We start from the raw sequence: 27,321 nt of genomic DNA on the forward strand, positions 1-27,321 counted from the left end.
GCTGTTTTTCATCAGAAGCACGTGAAAAGCGAAATACAGTCGACGAAGTTGACTTTAGCACCACTGCGATGTGATTATTTAGTCTTCCCGTTTTGCATTAAAGGAGAAAAGCTACGGAAAATACAGAGAAACAGGGAAGCTGCTCCTCTGCATTCGAAGAGAGTTGCTTGATGATACAGAAGGTACTCCGGATGAATGAATAGAAGCACAATGGTTTGTCGACGAAAGCAATTGAAGGGGATGGGCTTTATGAATGCTCAGTGCGTATAATTTATAGTCGGTACTATCTGCTAATATACGATTAATTCGAGCGAAATAATTGTTCTGTGCTCTTAAATATTTGCAGGAAATTGTCCGCGGATGTTGTCAAATATATTTTTCAAATCCTCGAGCGAAAACTTTCCAATTCTATTGCGACAGTTCGATTCACGCGTTTACGTTATAAAATAATTTCTCGTTCTGATATCATAATAATGATGTTCGATGAGCGAGCGATTGATTGATCCAATATTATGTATATATTTCGCAAGCAGATTTCTTTCGCTATTTGTAAGAAAATTTAATAATTGACAAATTAATATTTTTTAAACTTTTCCAATTGAAAGCCGAGTTAGTGTAAACTACCGAGGTGAATGTTAATACGAGACTATTTTACGGTTCACAAGACTCATGTATCTCTCACATCACGTGAGATGCGTAGCATACGATTCTATCCGTTCTCGCGTAAATTCCTCGAATTCTTGCAATTAAGAATATTCCAATGTTTATTTACCTGTTGGTGTAAAGGGAGATGAAATATAGAATGAAACTGGCTCTACACTCAAGATAACGTAAAGAGAGAGAGAGAGAGAGAGAGAGAGAGAGAGAGAGAGAGAGAAATCAAGCACTTTCATCGCGAGCTTTTACTTCGTTTCGCGTACGATCAACGGAACTTTTGGAACGCTCGTTGATGTATAAAGCTTTATTAATGGACTAACATTCGCCGCCACAGGCCAGTAAAGTGAACAGAATCGGCCGGAATAACGCGTCGCCCCGGCTCGTTCATCGGGTGTTCTGCAAACTAGGTATGGCACTTTTCTACAACGATCGGAGCTTAATCGCGTTTAGTCGGAACGCGTCAAGCTGCGCGTCGTTTCACCGGATATTGCGTCGATGGGAATATATTGTTTCGGATAATGCGAGAGCCAGATATAACTTTTCTCGTAAAATACCGTCCGTCATGGAGATTAAATATTAATATAATGAGGCGATAGAAAACATAAGAATATATCTCTGACGAATGATAAGAATAAAGAGCGAATATAAAGATCATATTTAGCTCGCAACAAAAGTTCGATTGCTATTTTTCTGATCCCGGGAAGTATAATGGCTTCTTCGAACATTGACTTATGCGCGAACGATCTCACGTGTCCGCCATAAATTCCAAGTATCCATCGGGAAATTATTCGCGACTTAAACGGGCACCGCGATCACCTCCACCACCGCCAGCCACCCCCGCTGCCATTATTATCGCACCGCAACTCCCATCGGCACCGACGACATTACCGTTCGTGCTTCTGACACCGAGGCAATACACCGGCGACTTATGAATATTTACGCCAGTTGAATATGCATACTACTGACAATGTATTATTTTTGCTCCGCGGGAGATCAATATACTACCGCGCGACACATATACGTGGAAGCAAAAGTGTACAACGGGGTGTGTGCGTACGCACAAAGTTCTCTCAAATTCCACCCCGACCGCTAATGATAAAGGAGTGATTGTCAAAAAGCGTATAAAGCAAAATATGTCTTCATTGATGACGCGAGAGATACTATTTTTCGTGTAACTTAAGAAAAATGTCTCGATCCTTTCAAAAGATGATGAGAGTTTCCCCCTTTCAAAAAAAAATTTCAAGATGCAATAAAGTTGCAATTTTTTAATACATTTTCGTTACAAGATAAATTTGAAATTATTTTAGAAAATTTATCATTAACTACGACTTATTATTTATTAAAGTTAAAATTAGAATAGCCTGTATATATCCAATACGTTTATCAAATTTATGAACGCGTATACGAATACAAACGTATATCCATACGCATCTATTTACTACCACGTGCAGCGCATATAACCCGTATTCTGTTTCGGCAAACGTTAAAAATTCGTCAAACGTGACTGAAGCAACGACGATATATGGATTATATATATATATTTCTTTTACCTGTATCGATACGTTGCACTGTGCAAAATTCGTAGCTGTAAAAACCAAACCGACGACCGTGATTTACAATTGAGAGTAATTGTATCGTACGAATACTGACCACCGAATGATAGAGAGAGAGAGAGAGAGAGAGAGAAGGAGAAATATAAAGCGTAAAAGAAAAATCTTACCACACCGAAAAAGCACGTAGTGTTAAAAAATTCTAAGCTATATTAATAGCGGATAAGATATTGACGTGTTGTTTATAACGCGAATGTCAAAACGTCTTCGTGAAAATTAGCCGGAAACCTATTTCGTCCGCGAAATCCACCTTCTCGGCCGGGTTGCATTCATCAAGAAACGATCATTGGTGCATTATGACCGGTCGCCGTGACCGATGTGGCACCGGTACACAGGAATTAGCCATTAAGCGGAATGACGTGCGATTTCTCGAGAGTACGATTTCCGCGGTGAAAGGAGACTGGCTGGAGAAATTTAATGCGCCTCGCGCGCACTCGAAAAAAGAACGATGGACCAGGGAAGAAGGGAGGGAGGGAGGGGAGCGGGAGGAGCGGGAGGGGGGGTCCTGCGGCACCGTAATTCAATTAGACTCGCTGCATCGAAATTTAATGGGCCGCGACGCTACAGCTTCGCCGCTTTGGATCGGTGCCACGGCGCGTCCGACGACGCGAGCCACCACGTCCGATTTGCAGAAAGGGCACAGCGTGTGTGCCACGTTGCATGCCCTTTTGTGCCCGAAGGACCCGGCAAAAATACTTGGAAACGAAACAAGAAAAAAAAAAGGGGGGCACACTTTACGCGCGCATGTAGGTGTACACTAAACGAATGTTTTCGCATGAATAAATGCGCGAGCTCTCTTTTCGCGAAAGGACAAAGTGTGGGGCATTTATATTTTATAATAAAATTCTTTCAAAGTGTGTGTGTGTGTGTGTGTGTGTGTGTCAATAAAATATATGTCAATTTAAAAATTAAAATAAAAAAAAATCCGTGAAACGAGAGATCAAAAATTGCACTTTATATTATTTTCTGTGAAATAATCCCTATACATCCGCTTTGATCTCATATTTGAGTAACGCGTGACATAATATAAAATGTTGAATACTATACAGTATTTCCTTTTTTATCTATTAGAAATAGTGTAATTTACGAATATATGAATACACCACGTATTTTTTTTTCTAAAGAGCACTTAACGTAACGATATTTATAAACTCGTTATACGTGGAATCGTTATAGTCGAGTAAATTGAAATCGTTAATACTGTAAAGTCGAATATATGTTTAACTTGTTCACGCGAAACTGCACTCGGTGGATATTGAATGGGATATTGGGAAATCTTGGTGAGACTCTGATACTTCTTTCGTTTCTATCCTCAAAGGAAGCGCGCATCTTGCGATATTTGATTGAAAATTCTTGAATTCAATATGCGTGCGGCGATTTACGTCAAGCGTATGGATGGATGTAAAAGTTATCGCCGAAGTATACGCGCAGCCAACATGGATCAAAATTCGATAGTGTTTCGGAAAATCGCAAACCGGTTCGATTTTTCAATTTTCATTTTAATATTGTCATTTTAGTTTTACTTTTTTTAATTTTTCCAGATTTCTCCGGTTTTTTTTCTTTTTTCTTTTTTTAACGCGGTAAATGTTAATCGCAGCTCGACAGTTAACATACATTGAAATCGTTCGCCTGTAACATATTTAAATATCCTATTTATCTTTTAAATAAAACTATAATTAATTTCACTTACCTTCCTCGTCGATGGAGAAGATACCGACGCCGTCACCTCCTCGGATGCTGTAGCCAATGTTGGAATCTCCGCCGGGTGGATCCGCATCCTTCGCTCGAACCGTAGCGACGAGGGTGCCGACTGGTTGATTCTCGAAGACACTCGCCGACACGACAAAGTCGTCGAAGACCGGCGAGTAAAGGTTTTCGTTCACGTCGATCACCTCGATGACGAGCATCGTCTCGGAGGACAGGGATGGTTGACCGCGATCGCGCGCGACTATCGTCAACGTATGCGCCTGTCGCTCCTCAAAGTCCAAACTCTGAGTCGTTCTCACCGTCCCCGAAACCTTGTCCACCTTGAAGAAGCCCTCGCTCTCCATAGCATCCGATAGGAGATACTCCACGTCGCCGCCCGCGCCTTCGTCAGGATCCGTGGCGTCCACGACAGCTACGACGGTCCACACCGGCACGTCCTCGCGGATCTTGATGTTGTACGTTGATAGTGCGAAAGTGGGCGCGTTATCGTTGACATCGTCGACCGTCACCCTGACGAGTGCGTCCGAGTACAGGGGCGGAGCGTCGGTGTCCTTGCCGCCGTTATCGCGCGCGCGAATTCTCAGCTCGTATATCTCTCGCCGTTCCCTGTCGAGCTTGCCGAAGACGCTCAGCACACCCGTCACGGGATCCACGCGAAAGTCATCGGTCTCCGTGACGAGGGAATAGGTAACACGTGCGTTATCGCCGAGATCGGCATCAGTGGCGTTGGCACGCCACACGTTCGTGCCGTTTAACGCGGTCTCGGAGATCCTAAAGCTTGCTAAGGATTTTTGGAACTTGGGCGCGTTGTCGTTGACATCCAGGATGGTCACCGGCAGCATCTTCGAGGTGGACTTTTGCGGCTTGCCGAGATCAAATACGCTTATATTGAGATAATACTCGCTCTCCCGTTCGCGATCCAGATAACCGATCGTGTTTAGATCACCGGTGTCTGGATCAATGCCAAAGACGGAATCGCGATCGCCGCTTGAGATGACAAAGACGAGCTTGCCGTTGTAATCGAGATCGCGATCGCGGGCGCGTATTCGCACGAGAGTCGTGCCGAGCTTGAGCGACTCGTTGACCCGTATCTCGCTCGGGAAATCGATGAACTCGGGCACGTGCACGTTCTCGCCGTAACGACTCGGTATCAGGGTATACTCGTCGTTCCGCGACGGCATGTTGTTCCTCTCAGCAGAGGCAATCGCGTCCGTGAGTCTTCGGGCCACGCCGGTATCGCGGCATTCGAAAGCGCCGGTCTCGTCGGTTAGAATCCTCGCTTGCGAGCCCAGATTCCGTTTGGCGTTCACGAGATGCATGTGAACGGGATTGACGTCGGCGAAATGCGTGCCATCGGTGGCGGTAACGTTGACGATTCTCTCGGTGGCCTTGATGTCCGAGAGATCGCAGGCGACCGAGAGGACGCCGCTGACCGAGTCAAGGGCGAAGCAACCATCGGAATTACCGGAGACTATCCGATAACTGACCATGTTCCCGGCGTCGAAGTCGATCGCGGACACGGTGATAATCTCGGAACCGATCGACACGTATCGCGGCACGTGGCCGACGCAGTCGATTCGCTCGAACTGCGGTCGATTATCGTTTACGTCGCGTAATTTCACCCGCAATTGCATCTCTGCCTGACGCCGATAAGGCAGTCCCCAATCGCTGGCTCGCACATGCAGCGGATATTCCCGCTTCATGGTCTCGTAATCGAGCACCTGCTTCGTCTTGACGATACCGGAAAAATGATCGATCTCGAATGGCACCGTCTTCAGGTTGTCGATACTGTAAGATATGTAAGCGTTTTCACCGGAGTCGCGATCTTTCGCTGTCACTCGGACGACGGATGTTCCGGCGGGCTCGTTCTCGTCCAACCACACCTCCATTTCCGGCTGATCGAAGATCGGATCGTTGTCATTGGTATCGACCACGTTGATCTTCACCTTGGCCGAGGATTGCTTCCTGGTGCCCGCGTTACCTTGATCGATCGCCGATACCGTGAGCGTGTAAAACGCCTTCTTCTCGGTGTCCAGTTCGACAGCGGTGTACAACATCCCGGTCTCGGCGTTCACGTAAAACTCGCCACCCTCGTTGCCGCCCACTATCTCGAGATAAACCAACGCGTTTCTACCCTCGTCCGCGTCTGTCACTTTGAGTCTGATCACTGGCGTGTTGACGGGCGCCGTTTCCGGTACCTTGACCTCGTAAATCTCGCGACTGAACACCGGCGCGTTGTCGTTCGCGTCCGTCAAGTGCACCGGCACGAATTTGTAGCTGTATCTCCGCGGCACCCCGCGATCCATCGCGCGCAGGGTGAGATTGTAACCCTGGAGGGCGGTCTCGCGATCGAGCAGGTGCAGCACCTCGATGTTATACTCGCCGGAGCGTGGGCCGCCGACCGGGCGCACCCTGAAGTGACCGGCCGGGTCTCCGCCCACGATGTCGAGACTCGCGATCCGTCCGTGCGCACCCTCGTCGCGGTCGATCACCCGCACGATCGCGTAAATGTCGGCGTTCGAGTTCTCCACAATGTCGGGCAGTTGGTGAACGTAGATCTCGGGCGCGTATAGATTCACCTGTCGCACCCTGATCGTCACCCTGGCTGTGCTCGCGCGGCTCGTGCCAACGCTGCGAAACAGAGCACCGCGATCCTTCGCTAAGACTATTAGCTCGTGTATGGCGCGTTCCGCGTACCTAATGAAAAAAGTGACGTTTGCTCATCGTACGCGATTTATAGATATTTTATAGAGAGAAAAAAAATTTATCAAAGTTTCTCCTTGCAGTATTCTAAGTAAGCTTTGTTGAAATAATAATACGCGATAAAAAATTACCACTTCTCTCTGCGATAATAATATAATAAATATTAATGCAATATGTACAATATATAAAAATAGTATATAATAATAAAATAATTCAAATATAATTCATATATTAATAACAGTTTTTTTTAAATGTCCATTTCTAAAGATTTATTTGCATAGTTCGAACTTAAATTTAAATAAAAAAGTTAAATAATGTATTGTTGACTTGATTTTTATTCTCGTATACTACTCTATTCTTATATTTAAATTTTCCTCCACATATCTAGATCTAGATTTCTAGATTATCATAATATTCGAATTACGGATAATAATACAGATTGATCAATTTGGTTATCGATTTCCACCAAGCTATATAAATTTATATAAATAATTTTCTTATCTATTTTCAATACGCGTTGCTTTCTACAAAGCCGAGATAAGGATAATAAAATACGTACGTAAATAAATACAATACATTGTAACACTAACCTGAGTGGTCTCGTGAGCGTTATTACGCCGCTGACCGGATGAACGGCGAATTGATCGGTCTCCTCGGCGAAGCTATAATAAATCTCGCCGTTTCTGCCAAGATCGGCATCCTCGGCGATTACCCTGAGTATACCGCGATGCAAAGGCGTGTCCTCCGTCACGGTGGTCTCGTACTCGATCGGATAGAAGAGCGGATTGAGATCGTTCGTGTCGAGTATCGTCACCACCACCGTCGCGTCCGCGATCGCGCCCTTTTTACCGTCGTGTTCGCTCGAGGTGGCACGCACCTCGAGCACGTATCGATCTTTACGCTCGCGATTCAGCACATCGACGTTACCAGTTCGAGTCCGAATCAGGAGGAAGCAAAAATCGCCGATCGTGCGCTCCTCCGCTTTGAAGAACTTATCGCGATCACCGCTCACTATACGAAACTTGATATCCGCGTCACTGTCGGCGGACGCGAGCTTTACGCCCATCCTCTCGTTAGGCACCACGTACGTCTTGCCGATGGAATTCTCGGGAATGGAGACATTGTACGAGGGTCGAGTGAAACGAAACTCGGCTTCCGAATTCACCACACTCGCATTATCCGGCGGGGTCGTCGCGGTATTAATCGATAACTTTATCGACCCGTCGCCGCCACCGCCATCGCCATCGCCGCCGCCTCCGCGCGGCGGCAGAAAAGTCGTCGACACGGAAGACGGAGAGCCGGCCGTGGCCGCGAACAACCACAGCCATAACCATGGCCAGGCATGCAGCACACGCTGCTTCATCTTACGCATGATGGTGTCTCGTCGCTAGCTCATCGTCGTTGCCTGTCGACAAACGCTTCCGCTCGATTTGCCCCGGGTCAGGCCGGAACGAGGCCACCGCGAGAGGCACGAGAGCACTTCCGGTCCCGTTTCGCGTATCAACGGCAGTCACCTGAAACAGTAAACAGCGCCGAAGTTAGACGAAGCGACGAGTTAAGCCGAGGAGGAAGAAAAGCCCGCGGTAGTTTAGCATGTGTCGAACGGCAAGATCCAAGATTATCTTCGACGACAGCCACCGACGGTTTCCACCCGATCGAGCGCGAAGACTAGACGGTTTAGCGGAGGAAGTTTAGTTGGAACGAGCGAAGGGAAAGAGAACGACAGGGGGACGACGAAGCTCCTTTACGATTGTGCGTTATCGATCGATGAATAAGCACGAGACGGCAGATAGATCATCGAAAGAGAATGAGATGTCGCGGAATGTCCAGCGAAATCAATATCGTCCGCTCGAATTATTTATCGATGAGACATTTAACTTGAAATGGACTCAATTGTCCATTTCGCGCAATTTCGTTGGACGTAAAAATGCAATCAAATGCAATTATACGTTGTTACGTCGCTTCGATGAAACGCGATTGTGCATGGTAGAGGAGCGCTGTAGAATATTCACATATCAAAATCCAAATTAAAATTCCATTAACATTACAGCGCAATCGATTGAATTCACTTTTTATAAGAAATTCAGGTTAAAGACTATTCTCTTTAAAGATAAGATATAAAATATTCTGATTCTATATGTGTCTTCAAAGAGAGAGAGAGAGAGAGAGAGAGAGAGAGAAAAAAATAATAGAAGAAAATAATAGAAAATATTGTGGCATATAATCTCTCTGTTAGCAATGTACGAAATGTATAAATATATTTATAATAATTTATAAGAAAGTTTTATAATTTAAAATATATGACGTAGTAGGTAATACATTGTTCTATTGTATAATAATACTTTTTTATATTAATCTTTAAATATATTATTTTATTTTATTTTATTTAACAGTGAGACGATAAAAAGTAAATAAGAAACGAAATTTCGATACAAAAAAATATTATTTCTGTAAAAATACATCAAAACCAATGTATCGATGGTTTCTCATGAATTTAGCTAACGCAACATCATCCCCTCCTCTCCCCCGCCTGACAGTTTCAGAATCAAAGTTACAATATCAGCGGCTCGCGTGTCAGGATATAGGCGAAATACGATACGGGTGCCAGGATTTTGCCTATCTTCCTAGTATCCTCCACTCGAATTCTCTCTAATCTTGACCAGCGATGCCTCCGGTCGCGTTTGCACGAGTCGATATATCCTCACGGCACATTTGACAGCTCGATATCGATACGATATCCCAACGTTGGAATAGAAACGATACCATTACGTCAATGAAAGCGCGTCCGCCGAATAAATAACACGGTTAGCTCTCCATTGTTAAAACCATTTCGAGATGTTCGCGAATAAAAACGTTGTAAATAATTAATTTCGAATTATTTGCCATCAGTTTTCGAGGAATAGGATGATGATAATAATCAGAATAAAAATGGAATATAATCGTGGTATAAGAATCGCTTTGACGGTCGCATAATTATCTCTCAGAGATAAAACGATAGCCTGGGATTGCCTCCTCATTGTCCGTGACTGTGGAGACGAAATTGTTTTCCGCGTCCATTCAAAGTCATTTCGCTCGTAAAGCGACGCGATAATTATTAAAGGAAGCATCTTTAATAATAAACTGAAAGAAGATTGAGCTTTAAAAGCGTCTGGAACGTGGAACACCAAGCGTACGCGTGTCTCGGCGAATCGCTCGCTCGCGAGAAACGCTCGTTCGCGCGTACTCGACGCCAATTACACAGTCGCTGATTCGTAATCGACGTAAAATAAAAAGCACTCGAGTTTTTCTCCTTCCATCGCAATTCCCCGTCTGCAATAATGTATCTACGGAACGCGCGCATGCACAGGTAAGTGTAAGTGAAAAAGAAAGAACGAGAGGAGCGAGCGAGAGCGAGTCCGCGCGCCAGGTTGGCGCCTTCTCAACATTCGCGTTATATCGCTATCGCGTCTTGAAATGTTGCCGACCGGTTGACATCCCCTCGTATTTCCAATCTCGGTATACGTTAATGAGATGTCTCGTTTCCCTTTTACGGGCGAATGGAAAACTGCTGAAGAATCTACCCCGTCTATTACCCGCAGATCGCTTAAAGTCGAATTTAATATTTCAAACAATGCAAAAAATTTTTCAAAAGAAAAAAGATGTTAATACAGTTTATAAAAATCAAAAAGTATTTTGGAGGATTTTTTTTTTTTTTCACGTAAAAAAATGGCTTTATAATTCTATTTTCGAATTAAAAATTAATTTAATTTCACAGGTTTGCCGATAACATTTAACGCAAACACGGAAATGTTCATCAATACGCTCGACGATATATTTCCACGTTAGCGTGACAATGTTTACTAGCCACTGTTGTATCAAATATGATCTTCAGCAGCAAGCACGACGACGACCGCGGAATACATTTTCCTCGGATTTATCCTCCGCTGTATCATACGGTCAAGTCCAGAGGAAAATCCCGCTGCAATCTTTCCAAATGTATTTGCATACGACGCCGGTTATATAGAAAGACTCTACGCGACTCCGCATCGCATACGTAAATAAAATCACGTTTCTTTCGCATCCGCTTAAATTCACGATCGGCGGGGGATAGACGAATAGAAAATAGATCGAAATGTAGGAGATGTTCAATTTCTTCCGTGATTTCTTCCTCAAAGTTTCGACGCCACTCGCGAAAAACGCTCGTCTAGCTAGCAAATATACGACTTATAGCGACAAAGCAGGATTATGCGGATATCGAGAACAACGACGGACATCATCTAAGATTGTACTCGACGGTTTTTCGAAAGACCTCTGTTGGCTTCTTGTCTTTCAAAGAGGCCAAAGCCGGCGGCGTTCAATTGTAGAAACAACGAACCGTATAGCGCGGATCCTTTGACAGAGCAGCGCAAAAACATTTGAGCGAAATTACGTGCTTTGTTTTTTACCTCTTCCTTTCTCTCTCTCTCTCCCTCCCTCTTTTTTTTTCTCCATGAGATTTGGACAGCTTTGTGCTCTCCAACGAAAAGCTAAGAAAACGGATGGACGGATGATTTTTCAAGCCCCCCCCGAGGGCGGGTCTTGTATCGTTCGGCGATCGCGACAATGCTCGCGTATAGAAACTTGTTTTGCCAGTTAAATCGAGCGTGAATCGCGATGCCGCGCGCAGAAAATTGAGAGGCAGCTTCGCAAGAAGGATGGTGAGCGAAGACCGGGAGAATTTAAAAACGATCGAGACGGATAGCGACGGAGGGGGGACGGGGGGGGGGAATCGCGCGGTTCGAATCGTTCGACAATATTTCCGCGATATTTTTCCATACGTACGAACGTGTGTATGTTCGTTTCGACACTGTCGGCGAAAAAATGCGGGAATCGCGCGCGGCTGTGCGAACGACGAGCTGAAACAACACGTGTGACATTGCGTATGTCAATGCAGGAGCGATCGTCCGCGTTCGTTTTGAAGGACAAACGATGGCGAATTGCGCGCGAAACAGGTGAGTATGGGAGGTGGAATTAATTTTCAGGCTCGAACCCCCTAACGTGTCGTACTCTCGTCGATGTTTGTAACGACGTTTATCAGTTTACGGAACAAACGCGCAACCCTCGCTGCCTCATCTCGACCTCGAATTGGAAAAGAGCATCATTCGATGCTTGTGCAACGTCGAATATTCGACAGTATTGTTATTCCGTTAACCGTATTCGCGATGCTAACATACGCCTGTATTCTCGATTCCTTTACAAAAAGGAGGAAACAAAGAGACAAATCCGATTAACGTCTACGGTTCTCCGTTCCTTTGAGCGCAACGTAATCGCTCTGAATTCGTACCGTTGGCTTTTAATCCCTCCTCGATGCAGCAAAAGAACATGTCCATCTATTTGCTGTAATGATACTTGAAAAACTTGCAATGATATTTCAAGTACACGCTTTATTGATAAATAAATTTTATCATTTCAGTTAATTATTTCAGAAGAAAAATAATTCTTATAGCAGAGAATGAGTAAGCTGAAGATTTATGCTTGGTTATCATTTAAGACATCCCGGAAAACTTTTATTCAAAAGTTAGATTAAAAATTTTTTTAAAAATTGTGTCAAAATAGTATATTTATATATTATTATCAATTGCTTCTCTCTCACACACTCTCACTCTCTCTCTTTCTCAGATCGATCATTTATTCAGCTAACTCGCATTATATCAATATCTTGCATTTCTTGCCAATTTTATTTCTTGCAGATGCTCCGCCTCTTAAAAGCACGCCAGAACAGATCTTTTCTTATCTCTAAGAAAAAACGAGCCGTGCTTACCAACACGCCCTGTCTGAGATATCTATTTAAGAGTATCTTAAAATACACGTCAGTAATAAAGTTTCTCGATGGATTAATGTGGAGAATATTCCGAGCATTTCTGCTGTTTTTTTTTTTTTCAAAGTTTGGAATAATTCTCTTTTATCGAAAAGTTATATAAAAAAATTAGAAAATCAAAAAATTGTAAAATGAAGGACATTATATTATCGGTGCATATTGATGTTTCCGCAATTGAGAATATAATTCGTAAATACATAGAAACAATATATAGAATAAATATATTTATCCCCAGTGACACTATAAACTTTTCTGAGTTTAAATTCTCAACAACGCAATGTACAAATAAAAAAAAAAAAAAAAAAAAAAAAACCGTTATTCGCATATTTCAAAGTATAGGAATCTTGGTAAGAAATACATATTATTGCTTCGTAAAACATCGACGTTTCGTTCTCTAACGGAATTATCTGCGCGAGTTTCAGCGACACTTATCTTCCGACAATTTGTAGAGCGCGTCGTTTCCCTCGGCTCGTTTTACCTTATACTTTGTATCGGCGTAACGCGCTCGCAAGAGACCGTTTCCTCGATCAAGAGCGACCAAGTTTCTCGGCAGAGTCGTTCGTGGTCGAGGGTCCCGCGCGATGGAGTATTGCTAAAAAGATCGAACTTTCTCTAAGCCGTTTATTGCACGTCGTGCCGTTACGTAGATGGGATTTCTTGCGCTTTGTCGCGCGCCAAGTCTGGAAGAGGATCGCGTTACACTCCGACGTACTCGCGTCGTCTAATGTACAAAGTTTGACAATGTCGAATACACGACGGAACCGTGGAACGAGGGTACGAACGTGCCTTCGGGCATTATTTCTATTCTCCCTCTCTCTCTCTCTCTTTTCCAACTCGGTGAACTGAAATTGTGCCGCGGTCTAAGGCGCGATATAATACTTCCGACGTTGTGCTTACGCTAATAACGTCGTGCTTCGCCACGTAATTGCATAGAACACGGAGAGAACGCGTGTCTTCGATAAGAGAGAATACCGTAACGCGCCGGCAATCACGTTGGCGCCACGTGATCAGCGCCGACTGACGATCGTGTTCGAGGGAAAAAAAAGAAAAAAAAATGCGGATTCGTCAAGAGTAAAGCGCGCCGATATGGCGCTGGCTGATTATCATTTTGTAATTTACTCGCCGACAGGATTCGTTAATTAACACTCCGCTCGGTGATTCCCCCCCCCCCCTCCTTTTCGCATTATATATCGCGAACTGTTGAAACATAAAGGAGAAACGAAAATTATTTAGATAGCCCGGAATTTACGTTAAAGCGAAGATCCTTCGAGCGCGTATAAGGGATGCTGCAGTGACAGAAATTATGCGCAATGTATTCCGATCTGTCCGTATGTGATTTTTTCCCGCGAAAGTGGGTTTCCGTGTTTCTCCTTGCACGCCGATCTGAAAATATATTATTCCCGTCCCTCGCTCCGCTGTACCGCGGAAAATGCACACACCTGCGAATCGTGTAATGCAGACGGGTTGTTGAGTACACAAATGAAGAACTAGCGAAGCCACTTTGGCGAGATGCGGCGACCGTTGCCGCCGTGGATGCTGAGATGCATCCACTGACACCGAGGCGCTCATGCGAATGCAACAAAACGTTGCAGTGCGGCTTTAAGGTCCGGGTAAAAGGAAGGTAGGCGAAGGTAAGCGAAGGAGACGAGAATCGCGCCATCATTACTATACCATTTCTCCGAGAGCGAGACAGAGTGAAGAAAAAGGAGAAAACGTCCAGAGAGAGAGAGAGAGAGAGAGAGAGAGAGAGAGCGTACGTCGACAAAAAGCGACGAAAGCGGCGTTCTAACTGCCGGCATCCTCGAACGCCGTAATCCAGTAATGCAAATACGATTCTCGGCCATGATTTTCTTACTTCTCTCCTTCGCGTATCGCAATGTAAATTTTTTTCGAGCTCACTACACTTTTGTCTGTTTTTACATCAGCCCGGCTTAACGACGGACTTGGAACTTTGCCCACAATCGTTTGGAATACCCATCTACGTATATAACTATGTCGGAGAGTTGGCGATTATATATGCTCTTATACTTATATATATTCACGACTTTGTTATTAGCCGTGTGTGACATACTGCTGAGAGAAAGAATAAACGAATTAAAGACCTTAAAAATATTAAAGTATAACAATGTGTTAAAATATTATTATAAAGTTAATAAAAATTCTGTAAAAATTCGCAATCTAAAATCTATCTCGAATAATAAGATAATTCGAGACAGATGAAAATTTCCAACTATTGTCATCTGCGCGGATAGAATATTTCCGAAATCATCTTCTCTCCACCCCTGGCTGGCAAGCAGGATCGCGCGATACGGTCTCATCTTTCCGCGTTGGATCCAACTGCGAATGGCGAACAATCGCGCTGACGATCGGACGAGCATTGACCGATTACTCGCAGCGAAATGGAGAACGAGCTCCGCGGGACCGACGCGACGGCCCACCCGCATTCGGACGTCGGCCTTGACAAATGGACGCTGGGCGATTAAATCAATCCGGCGAGATATGGCTCTCTCGTGCTAGAGTGCGACACGTCACGTTGCGTGGCCTCGCTATTTATGTGCCTTCGTGCGATCGCGATCCTCAACACACCCGGGAAGACGGCGGCGCTGGGTACACCGGGTACTCCGTTTCATCGGATCCCGTTATACCTCCTCGCTTGCCCTCTCGTCGACTTTCCGGTTTGCTGAATCGATTTGTTAACTCGTCAACTTTCCCGCGCCGATAAGGCCAATCCCGCCGATTCCTTCACGATCGATATGTTTCTCATCCCGCGAGTAATCGTCGTCGTGATTACTCGTTAGCTTCATAGAATGGGTGAATCCGAGCGTTAGCGGGGAACGAGAATCTCCCCTCTCCCCCTTTCCTCTTTCTCATCTCTCTCATCGTCAGCCGGATATAATTCCCCCGAGATATAGCTCGCTGCAACGATTATTCTGGACGAATCGGAATTACGGGTCCTTAGATCGCGCGACGGAACCATATTTAGTGGCGCAGCGGAAACCAGTTCACTAACAAAGGCCGCGACCATATATTGTGGCGTTAATAGAGTGTAGGAGTGATCTTAATGAGGTAGACCATCGAGTGAGCGTGGGTACCCACGTACCATCAAGAGTCCGATACTTGAGCGGGAAGGACAAAACCGAGCCAGCCCGCCTTTGTCCGGCTCTTCTATTCGAAAGGCCGCAGGATTCCACGACGTGTAATGGATTTATTTCCAGGGTCCAGGGCACGTTGTTCTTTCCCTTATCCCCGATACAAGACGTAGAGAAGCCGAATAAGCGAGAGCGAGCCATGTTCGGGAAAATCGGGGAAAATTATATTATATACTATATAATATATATATATAATTTTCCTCGATTTTTCATCCTTGATGAAAAACATGTTCCAGATAATCATGAAGAAAGGAAATCGCTGCCGTGGACAAGTGAATGGACTGTATCAAAGGGAACCTAGATATAACTCACGCGTGTTTTTATCAAGGCCTCTCTCGATCGTATCAGAGTGCACTGGAATGATTGCGAAAGACACGTGGCCGCGTATTTTTATCTTCACCCGAGTATAAACGACTATGGAAAAATAGGATAACGTTGTGTGTAAAACGACATATGATAGTGTGCATGCAGCCGTCAACAGTGTGCCTTCGTATACGTGTATTTTCACAGAATTCTTCTTTTTCGTTTTCTTTGCGCGATACTAAAGAGCTCTCGCACCGTTAACAAATGAAACTCAAAGTAAACTCGGGGGAAGCATATGTCCAATGTTTATCTAAATTAAGTAACTCTCAACAACGACTCAGAGGCAGAAGCTAAAATCTACCCGGCTTATCTGTCATTGAAATTAAAATGAAAACGAGATGGTACATGGCATTGAAAAAATATTGCGGTTTATCGCAAAAATTATACAAATTAATTTAATGTTAATGAGTGAAAAAATTATTCTAAAAATAATTTTAATTCCTTCCATTACACATTATTATAAATATTAATGTCGCATATAAAGATATAAATATTTCTCACCTTAATTTCATTTTCCGTATATTTCCGTGTCGCGCGATAACATGCGTTATCCATTTCGAATCATGGTGTTTATTTTGGTACAATTTGCAGAAAATTGACGACGTATTTTTGCAATCAATCTTGAAATGCATCTCGTCGCAATTCGATTTGAAAACTTAACTATGATCGAACGTTTGCGTGAAATATTTTTCTTTTTACGGTGGCAAATTATAAATGCATCCGCGACAAACGTGCTGACACTCGGAAACTCATTCTATTATTCTGTACAATATTACACTTTCACCTGACATTTCACGAATAGTAAGCTGCCGTTGCGCTTTCATCTATGATTTTTATCGAAGTTCCCCCCCTTTCGCGTTGCTTCCACAACTCGTTAATCAATTCTCGATACGCAGGATTCAATAAATAAAAAAAAAAAAATTAGAAAAAAATTTATATTAATTTTTTTTAGCCAGCGTCACACAAAGTTGCACCTTGTTGAAATTAGTTCTTGTTTGCCAGTTCAGATCTTTTCGCATATGGTACATTAAAATTGAAATATTCCCTCAAATTTTCTTACTATTTATTATTCCTCAGCTTATATACGAGTACTCGTACGATAGAATAGAAATTCAATTGTAATGTAAAACTCGTTGTGCACAAAAGTTCCTGCGGTCATGTATTATGGAGGAGAAGACGAGGAGAAAAATTTGCCGACTCATCGTGTACCAGCAAATACCACCACCAACTCTAGATAACGAAACACATCAAAGAGGTTCATCTCACGTTCCTCTCATACGTAGTCCCTCTTGTACTTTTACGAGCCGACCGATCCGCGATCTAATTCGACATGGGACGAACGGCGCGCGTCCAGCGATTCCTTTCTGATTTCTCGATTGGATCTCGCCGGATCGTTTAGTATTGTCCCCGATATCACAGTGGGACAGTTCGATCTCTGTCCTGCGGCGTATTGTCCGTGCTCGCGTGCACAGTATTAGGCGATTCGTTTCGTTCGTAGAAAATGGCACACGGTCAGCTGTTCGCTCTAGACCGATCCTTTCCCTCTTCTACACCCCATCTCGCATATATAGATTTTTATTATTACCGCGTTATTTATCGTCGTCATTTTCCTTCCGATAAAACTCCCATTGTGCCGGCGCGACGTCGAGCAGCCAGAGTTATTTATAATGATTGCCGTGTTGCGTTCGCGCGAGCGGTTTCTTCTGACCCGCGCTCGCTGTATTCGTCGCGGCGGCAATCGCGAGCTAGGCGCACCTGTTGGTTCTTCACCGAATGAAATATAAATTTGACGACGACGATAGCTTGCTCGTTCATTCACTGCGTGGGTTTTCGGGATGCGGAGGTAACGCGCACGTTAGACAGCGGACTCGACGAGATATTAAATTCCTGCGGTCCGCGCGCTTCACCTCTGTCAGCGCTGTCTTCGTTATTTTTATAAAGGATCCTACCTGATCGCAAACCCGGATCTTTCGTTATTCGCGATCTTCGTTCTCTTCGCGATAATAAAAAATAGAGAGGACATATTTTTTTAGAAGTACAATTATTTTTTACTTTAATCTCCCGCAAGTTTTGACAAATGTCGAGTAGGTTTCAAGTTAAATTCTCAAGAGGATTTTTTATTTATTTTTCTTCTTTTTTTTTTCGCTTTAACCACAATTTCATTGCACTCACGCAGTTGTATTACGTGCACTCGTCACGTATTGGCAATACATTGCGACTCGCCAGAGTTTTAACACGCCGCCGTATATTTCCCCGGTGTAATAAAACTCGCTTGACAAGATTGCGCGCCGAGTAACGATAAACGGATACGACTTCGATATTACATTCGTTATGACATATCATCGCGTATTATCTTAGGAAGGAATTAGCCGGAACAAGAGATGTATACATGCGTGCGCAAAATTATAATGGGATACGCGCAGGTGAATATTTATGATGACGTACGCAAAGTACAGACAACGTTATCGGTCATTGTCTTTTGTACGAGAGAGCTTAGCTTCGTACAAAGCATTCTTTAGTTACACTTGAGCAACTAACACGTGGATAATGAGAATCGTGGAAATGTAGAATAGAAGCAAACGGCTTAATTCAACAAAGAGCTTTCCCTGTAACGCGGGAAAATAGGCAGACCTAGATCCTATATAAATTTAGAAAGAGCGTAGAGAAATGCAATCGGACCATATTTGTGTCAGATTTACGAAGGATTATCCGATTAAAAAGCGATGCATTTTATATTAAACAGAAAATTCCTTTCAATGCTCGATGTAATACTTAATGTGATTAATGGAAAATCTATTTTCACGGAATGACAACGCTTTCAATTTTGACATGTGCTTAAATCTGACATTTCAATTCGAATGACATTTTTTTAACGCAACGACAGAGAATAATAATGCGCAAATAAATTGCTTATTGTTTGTATGATTATAGTTGGAAGCATGTTTTAAATTGTGGTAAAAAAATTCGTTCAAAGAACATTTTTTTGTCGATGAAATAGGTCGAGAGGTCGCCCCCCGATCGTGCATTTCATCCGCGCCGCGGCCATTTGTAATCCTGACACAGCCAATATTCTCGTTCGCAATTATTCTTCAATAAAGCGAATTTAATCGATGATCACGAAGTGCTCGTGTCGAAGAGCAAACGATGCATTCGATTTATATTTTGACCCGCACTCGTCGTCGCTGCGGTTATATAAAAACGGACCGTGTGTGTGGAATCACGTGCAGGGGATGAAAAAAGCCTTCGCTCGGTCGGTTTCAGAGCGATCGACTAATTTCGTAAAATTCTTCCGAATCTTTAGAGTACGTTGGAAAGCGCGTTCGCCTCATGAAAATTCATATTTTCAGTTCCATGAATTATCTCATAATTAGTACACGGTTAAAAACATGAATTGAAAACTTGGTAAGCTTTCACGTCCGGTCAACATACCCCTGATTTACCGCTTTTAAAAGTCATCAACCATAATTCTTTGTCGAGGAATATTTATGGCGCGGCCGTGTTATGGCGTTGAAAGTGGCTACATCGTCGACTAAGCGCGTGTTGCTGTTTAAAGCAAAGTTATAATTGTGAGATAAAGTTGGCAATGGGCGATGGAGTTACGCCAGTCTTCGCTAGGCACGGAATTCTATCGAGAAACGGCACGAGTACCTCCAAGTCCCTGACCGGTTCTGATTTTCTGTGAATTTAGAGAGAGTGTGCAAATGTGTGCGTTAGAGCGCACGATATCAAATCGGATCGTTAGTCACGCCATTTCGGATTTAGCCGATCGTTACGCCAACTGCGTATCGTCTTTCGGGGGAGGGCTTTGGGAAGATTAGGGTTTACGTTCGCGCGGCCACCTTCTCTCGCGGCATTTACATTTAGGTGCGAGCTCTCGCACGTACGGCAAACCGATACTTCAGACTAGAAAGGGTTGAGAGTGGGTGGGTTCTCCCTTTTATCACGATGACCTCGATAATCCCGTACTCGGTTAGGAAGTGCATAATCGGCGGCTTGTTATGTTAATAGCTCCTTTTATCGAGCGGCCTCGCGCGCGAGTTCCGCTCGTCCGCGTGCGCGAAACGTCGGAGTTATCTGTATATAACAAACGTCTCTCTTGAATTATCGCGTCGAGAAAAATAAAAGAGGAAAAGAAACGAGTTTTACGCGGTAGCCGCTCTTAATATCCACGTACTCATCGACTCTCGAATCGTATCGATCTTGACACGCCACTCTCGCAAATGTTCATTCGGCTCTTTGTGTTCGATTGACGCGCCAGACGTTGGAATGTAAAGAAGAGAGTTCTACACTTGCGGCAAACCGCTTGTTTCATTCTACCTTACCGCGTGTTTCGAAAACGAAACGAAATAAAGGAGGAAATAACCAAATCAAATTTTTCGCTCCTCGCGTACAGTAAAATAAATAGTATTCGATAGGGAATGCCATTCGGAGATTGAAATGTCGTTATGCGTTATATTGAATAACTAGGTATAACATTGTTTTAAACGTAAGAGAGAGAGAGTCCCACATTCAATTTTTTTTTTTTAAATAAAATGTATATTTTTCTCTCTCCTTTCTCTCTCTTCAAAAACGATTGTATTTTCAAAAATAAAATTTTTCTGTAAATGTATAATTAATTAATAACAAACAAAGCTGAAAAACTTAATAAACAGACATCATAAAAAAAAGTTTGTGTAAAAATGTAGCAAAATTTCGGATAAGACACAACTATAAGAATATAATATTTGAATATCGATCGCATCGTTCAGACACGTTCGATATCCCGCCGGTTGCTAAATGATTCTTTTTCCTCGGGATGAGATGATTTTAGATGGTTTGCGCCAGTTTTGGCATACATTTTGGACCAACGAACCGCGAACGTGACCGCGAAAAAGGATTTCGCGAGGGGACGACGTGCTGCTACCATCAGACGTCGAGTATCGAACAAATTGGTTTTTTTTCTTTTTTTTTTTTAAGAAGCTACGATAAGACGAACAGCATACGTGCAGCGCACGAATGGCAGCAGCTGCACGTGCGTTGAATATTTAACCGGTTTAAGCCCCATACACAATACATGCTGAATCGCGTTGAATGAAGAAGCTGCTGCCAGGAGCAGTAGCCCCTCCAAAATGAATCGAGGTGACCCGGGGTCCATATTTAATCATACTCAGCCCCTCTCTCTTTACGACCATACCTCTGACTGCCGAAGTACTATTTGAATTCAACGTAAATTTGCAGGGAATTCTATTGATTTTCTTTTTCTTCATATTATTAAATTTTACCGTATGTATTATTGATTATTTCATTAAAAGCGTAGCGAGATTTCAATCTATAATGTTATATTTTTTTAATAATAAAGTCGACGCTCTAATTTCAACGTCACGTGCACAGATCGAGGTAATTAAAAATTTCTGCGTGTCAGTCAACTTCGTTATTAATGGACAATAAATGATCTTCAATTATTTCAAAGTATTATATTTGACGTTATAATTAAAAATCGATAACACACCGCTTATTAAAGATCCTGGGGGATTTTAAAACTGTCTGATACTTTAGACCGATGAACTAACCGAAACAAATTGAATATCTCGTATATATGTAAATTTGTGCAAATTTAGAATTTTAATATTGAATTCAATAAATCACGGCCGAATATAATTTCGCGTAATTACAAGTGGCAGTCGACGACGATGGTTTCGTAAGAGAGGAGAGAGAGAGAGAGAGAGAGAGAGAGAGAGAGAGAGAGAGAGAGAGAGTTATATAAAGTGAAATCATGGAATCACCAAGACGTACCGAATCAAATAAACGCAAGGTGCACTCGGAGTGCATAATTTGCGGCAATTTGATATTCCCTCGGCAATAAAATGGGGCGACTAACAAAATCGATGAAACTTTCATTAACACGAAATAGGCCCTCCAACCGCGATAGTTATTCCGTCGGTGTAGCGTGGTCCAATTAAAGGTCAACGTAAGACCCGCAAATTGCTGATGGCTATCTCGTTAGATGGACAGTCGATTTCTCATTAAGGGGACAAAAATCCGGGGAGGGGGGGGGGAGGGGGGAGGCGAAAGAAAACCCGAAGAGAGCAACGGGAATATTTATCGAAATTGCTAAATACGCGGTCAGCAACGGCGGTGGCGATAGTGGCGAATCCATTAATAATCTCGCGAGAGTAATTTGCTCCCAAGTCCGCGGAATCGATCGAGTGGAAGAAGAAGAAGGGAAAGATTTCGCCATGAAAAAATGGAGGAGTCAAAGGTATATTCGTATAACTCAGCTCGTTAGCTTAAGGACTTTCGATGTAGTCACGCGGAACGAAATACTTCCTGCATTAATTACAATACGTCACCCCGTTGCATTGCATAATTAACTGCATCGAGTATTTATTATATATCGATTCTCTTCAGATTTAAACGCAGAAAGCTTCGTAACCGGGAAAGTAAAATATATTATTAATGAATTTGATGATATAATAAACAGTCACTGCTTAATTATAAATAGTCGACGGTAATAATAACTGTTCGATTAATAAACTTCGATAATTACGTATACGTTATTATATATTAACGCGCGTAAAATAATGCGGAATTAATATTTATAAAATTATTTATATATTATTATATTATACTTTTTATCGCGGTGGGTTTTTTTTTTTTCCCCCGTTCTACCTTTGCTGTTTCAAGCTCTTAACTATATGTAATTACAACAAGTTACTAGAAAGCGTGCCGGATTTTCTCGTAGTAGAATACTTATTCAATGGAAGCATAACTGAGCTAAAAGCAAAGTTTGAGAACCGCGTTGCGAAGGAGTTAGACTAATGCGTCTCGCTCGATGGACAAACGAACGACAAGAACCTGTGGAAAGTTGCTTATATATTACGTTACGATACAGATAACATCGACAGTTCATTAGAGATATTTAATCGTTCAGACGTTTTGATTACGTTCAAACTAAAACCAGTCATAATGGCTTACTGATGAATCAATGATTGTATCAAAAGAATTGTAGATATGCGCAAAACATTGTTATTTCAAAGCTAAATCAAATAATATAAAATATTTCATGGATAATATTGATGTAAAAAGCAAATTGTCTGAAAAAATTTTGTGAATTGCGCTAATGAAAACTTTTTACATTCAACTATCAATTTTTCAGTATTAATACAGTTTTATATACAAGAAATATTATAGAAGGATAATACAATATAGTAAAAAACAAAGAGTAATATTTATGACTTTTCGTATATCATTGTGGATATATTTATACTCTTTTTTTTTTTTTTTTACAATGAGATCGAAATATCACTCGTTTATGCGTCAAATGTCGTACGAATTAAAATGTCTATTAAATTTCGAAAGTTTATTTTGTATGCTTCTGTAATGTTTGAAATGTTTTTCTCAAATTGCATGAATCGATATGCTAAATAACGTTAGAACCGATACAACGTTTATTACATCGTAAGACAAATACGACGCCGTTAAATCGACAAAGGTAGTTTCCCGGCCGTGTAAACAGTGTAAAGTGTTTAGCTTCGACAGACGAATGTGTGTCGCCGTGCAAATCAAGCTACGCTCGAATAAACATATATCCATTGCATCGTTGTGTCGACGGACATAAGCATGATCGAAATCCCATAGCGGGGAATGAAGATATTGTTTTAGGGAAATCCATCCAGCATTCGCTCCGCTGGAACTCGGAACCGACGATCGATCGAGAGCGCTTCGCGATAAACGTAACGCGTAGATTGCGTTTATACAGCCAAATAAGAAACTCATTATTCTCGTAACAAAGCATAATATTGTATAACCGTATATAGAGTGCAATATTCAAATGCAACATATATCCCAGCATTATCGCACAACTGATAAACGCAGAAACGTATGATATATATTTAAGCGATACTTCAAGCACAGCTAAAATTACACTAAAATTTCATTGAAATGACAATTAGCAACTATCAGGCAACAGTTGGGTTTATAATGTATTAACCATGCCGGAAAAAAGCACACCCACAGAAAAGATTTCCGGATCTAATGCTATTACTCTTCGATCTATCATAAAATAGGATCGATATAGCGACAATCATATTTATTATTGAAAAAGGAATATTTTAATCTTAAATGGAAGATGGAAATTTGTCGCGATCTAACATCAAGTTATTCTAAACGCAAGAATATATAAGCTTAGATTTGTACATGTTACTCTTGTCTCAAGATAGTAAGACGATCTTATTTAATTCGAGAGAGAAGAAAAGGAATTATTGATTTAATTTTAAAATTGTTTTATTTTTATACCGCATAAGGTTGCGATACGATTAAATATGTGAAGAATATTTTTTGTCTCGTTATCAGAAATCCTTTCTGAGAGTGCGTTCTCATCAACGAGCGACTCAGGCGCAAGCGCCGCATTTCCGGTAGAAACGCGCGATTTGCGAACGCGTATATTACACGTATATTGTAACGTTCGTTAGGGTCTGGCCTCGGGAGAACCTATCCAGACGTGAGAAATGTATGCGTTACACGGCGAAGCATGCGGAGTAGTTTATTAGACACTGCTATTGTTCGCGGCGGCGGCAGCGGCAGCAGCGGCGGACGCCCGCTGCGTACCGTAAGTAAATGTTCGCCATTGATCATCCGAGCATTTACATTTCGCATCATGACAGTGTAGAATCCATTATGAATGCCGACGATGCATTTTCCAGTAACAGAGTTTTCATAATTATCGGACGATTTCAAGCGCGCGACTCTCTCTCGTCTTTCCCCTCGTGCCACGTTACAACGTAATGTCGGATTCTTTGCTTCTCGATCGAAATATGACGTATCGAAGACTCGATTATTCTAAAGATATCGTTGAATCGACAAGATGTTTTATGAGATGAGGTAACGCCTTATACATGCATTCTCACGTAGCTCACTATATTCACACCAACATATAAATAGCAATATTTCGATATCGGAAAGTCAGGTAGTTCTCTAAATGCGATACATCTATAAATACATTTGACAGTTTCAGCTCAATGTAAGCGAATTTAGAAACGGAAAAATTCGATGTAAAGAAATATTTAGTTTCTAAAAAAAGGAAAACACAATTTTCTATCAAGTTACAGAAAATTGGATTATGATTGACACAACGATCTAAATCGGCTTAACACGTGTTCCTGTCGCGCTTGATTAAATATGTTCTACGGACATTTCTATATAGAAATAATTGCGCGAAATGACAGTTAAGCGGGCGCAAATTGCAACTACCTGTTATCATTATGCATATCGCGATGCACATTATCAACACGAGTATCTATGATTATGAGTGTGTAAGAGTAGGTTTAAAATTAGAATGGCAATAGTTTCCTTTTTCACGACGACTACGTCTTTTGCCTCGAACATTATGATAATTAATCGGCGCGTGCGTACGCGCGTTCTCTTCGAAAGAAATTGTAAAAAAAAAAAAAAAAAAAAACACGGCGAGATAACAGAAAATGTGTACCGATCGATTGGTCGTTTCTCATTGAAGCGGAATCGTATTCGATGAAGTACGGGGCTGTCGAATATATATACCACAATTCGTACATATTCGTCATGAAATTCATTTCGCTTACACGACTCACAAATATTAATTCTCGGAGGAACAGACATGGACCGCGAGGTAAACGGGAAACATTATTTCGTTTTCCGGTTTTCGAGCAGTCATGGTGCGTTTGCAGTTGCAGACCGCGATTTTAATTTCCATCGGATAAATAATACGCAAACATCGGATGTCGAAGGAAAAGATTGTATTGATTAAATCGAAAGCACACGCTCTTTTTCCGTTTATCGTATCGACTCGCTTTGTGCGTTCGACAGAACGATCGATTTTGTACTGTACAAGATACGATGAATAATTCCGACGAATCATGATTACAATCATCAAATTGAAATTTAATTACGAAAAAATAATCATATCCGTACCTGATAATATACGATACATATAATATCGATTCGCTACCAAGTTCAAATTTTCGTTGCGTCTTTTATCTCGTCCGCGAGATTATGTAAGAATTATGGACGCGTCTGCTTCGTCTGACCAAGCAGAACATTTTCGAAACATTTCGATAGAGCATATCCTCCCGAGAGGAAGCTGTAGAATATATCGCGGATCAGGAGACTCTAGAGAATATAAAAGGATCTAGGAACATGTCGGACTCGAACGTTCGTCGCGCATAAAGCGAAAGAGTAAAGAATCTGCGAACATAAGCGAAGCCCTAGAAATTCCCAAGAACCTTAACATCCGACGATTTAAAAAATCCAGGAGACAATAAAAGAGTTTGCTCGGATCGAGAACGATGCGTGGTTCGATTGTATCGCGATCTGAATGAACAACTCGACGAGAAATTGGACAATAAAATCGGGCGGGTTCGCGGGGAGATATATTTCAATTTTTGCCATAGAAAAAAAAAAAAGGGAAGGCGCGGTGGGCGCGACGCGATAAATCGACCCGCCGTGTAAATATCCCGACGTGCCACAACCGGTACTGGTATACATATATATATACGCACCGAGCGACGCGCGAGAGCGTTATTTATCGGCGGAGAATACGTCGAATAATGCGAAACCGTCCCGATCGCGCGTGGTTTTTCACGCGAGCCGAACCGACACCTCGAATTAGTTCCCGCGTGTGATCGAGCGCGGCGCCATCGCGCATTCGGGGTCTCGCTCGACTAAGCCCGGCGCTGTTGCAACTGCACTGTCGTAACTGCAACTCATGCGCTAAGATACGTCTGCAAACGCCATGATGTCGGATAATTTACGTTGTTCGCCGTTGCGATTAATTAATCGAGAAACTTCTCTCGCGCCCGCGGCGCACCGGAGTTGCGACGCTGAACCTTAACCCCTCGTGAGAAAAGGGAAGGGGAAGGGGGGGGGCGCGGAAGGGGGAAGAGTCAGTAAGCGTACTGTACCTACATTGCGTTTTTAAACGCGTTCACAATTCGTACTTGAGAACGTCTAAAGATCTTTCGTACATTTTTAGAGAGATTAGGAGAAACACGATGGCGACAGTATTTTACATTATTTTTTGAAATTTATTAAATTTCACGCTGCAATTGAGAGACGATTGCATTGTTCGAATTTGATCGATATTCGAAAGCTACATCATACGCATTCGGACGAATTAATATAAATATTATTATAAATATTCCGGTAATGTCATCTCGCCAAACACGATTCACAGGTTTTATTATATTTTGGATATTTGAAAAATGCAAAAAATGTTTGTGTAAAAAAACGTCTACAAAATAATTCGAGCCGTGAAAAAAAAAAAAAAGGTGAAAGAATAGCTGTG

General features: G+C 42.4%; 1 protein-coding gene across 1 annotated transcript in view; it reads right to left on the reverse strand.

Moving 5' to 3' along the window:
- Positions 1 to 27,321, reverse strand: part of LOC138934883 (fat-like cadherin-related tumor suppressor homolog) — a 114,110-nt gene that overhangs the window by 14,557 nt on the left and 72,232 nt on the right. Inside the window, exons 2-3 of the mRNA XM_070299032.1 lie at positions 7,268 to 8,191; positions 3,958 to 6,671 (exon numbers count right to left, since the gene is read on the reverse strand). Of these exons, the coding sequence (XP_070155133.1) occupies positions 3,958 to 6,671; positions 7,268 to 8,049 (3,496 nt within the window). The 5' untranslated portion in view covers positions 8,050 to 8,191. The remainder of the gene's footprint in view (positions 1 to 3,957; positions 6,672 to 7,267; positions 8,192 to 27,321) is intronic.

This window comes from Polyergus mexicanus, unplaced genomic scaffold (assembly GCF_030449975.1).
Source record: "Polyergus mexicanus isolate NDT 795.1 unplaced genomic scaffold, iyPolMexi1.0 SCAF_7, whole genome shotgun sequence".
Classification (NCBI taxonomy): domain Eukaryota; kingdom Metazoa; phylum Arthropoda; class Insecta; order Hymenoptera; family Formicidae; genus Polyergus; species Polyergus mexicanus.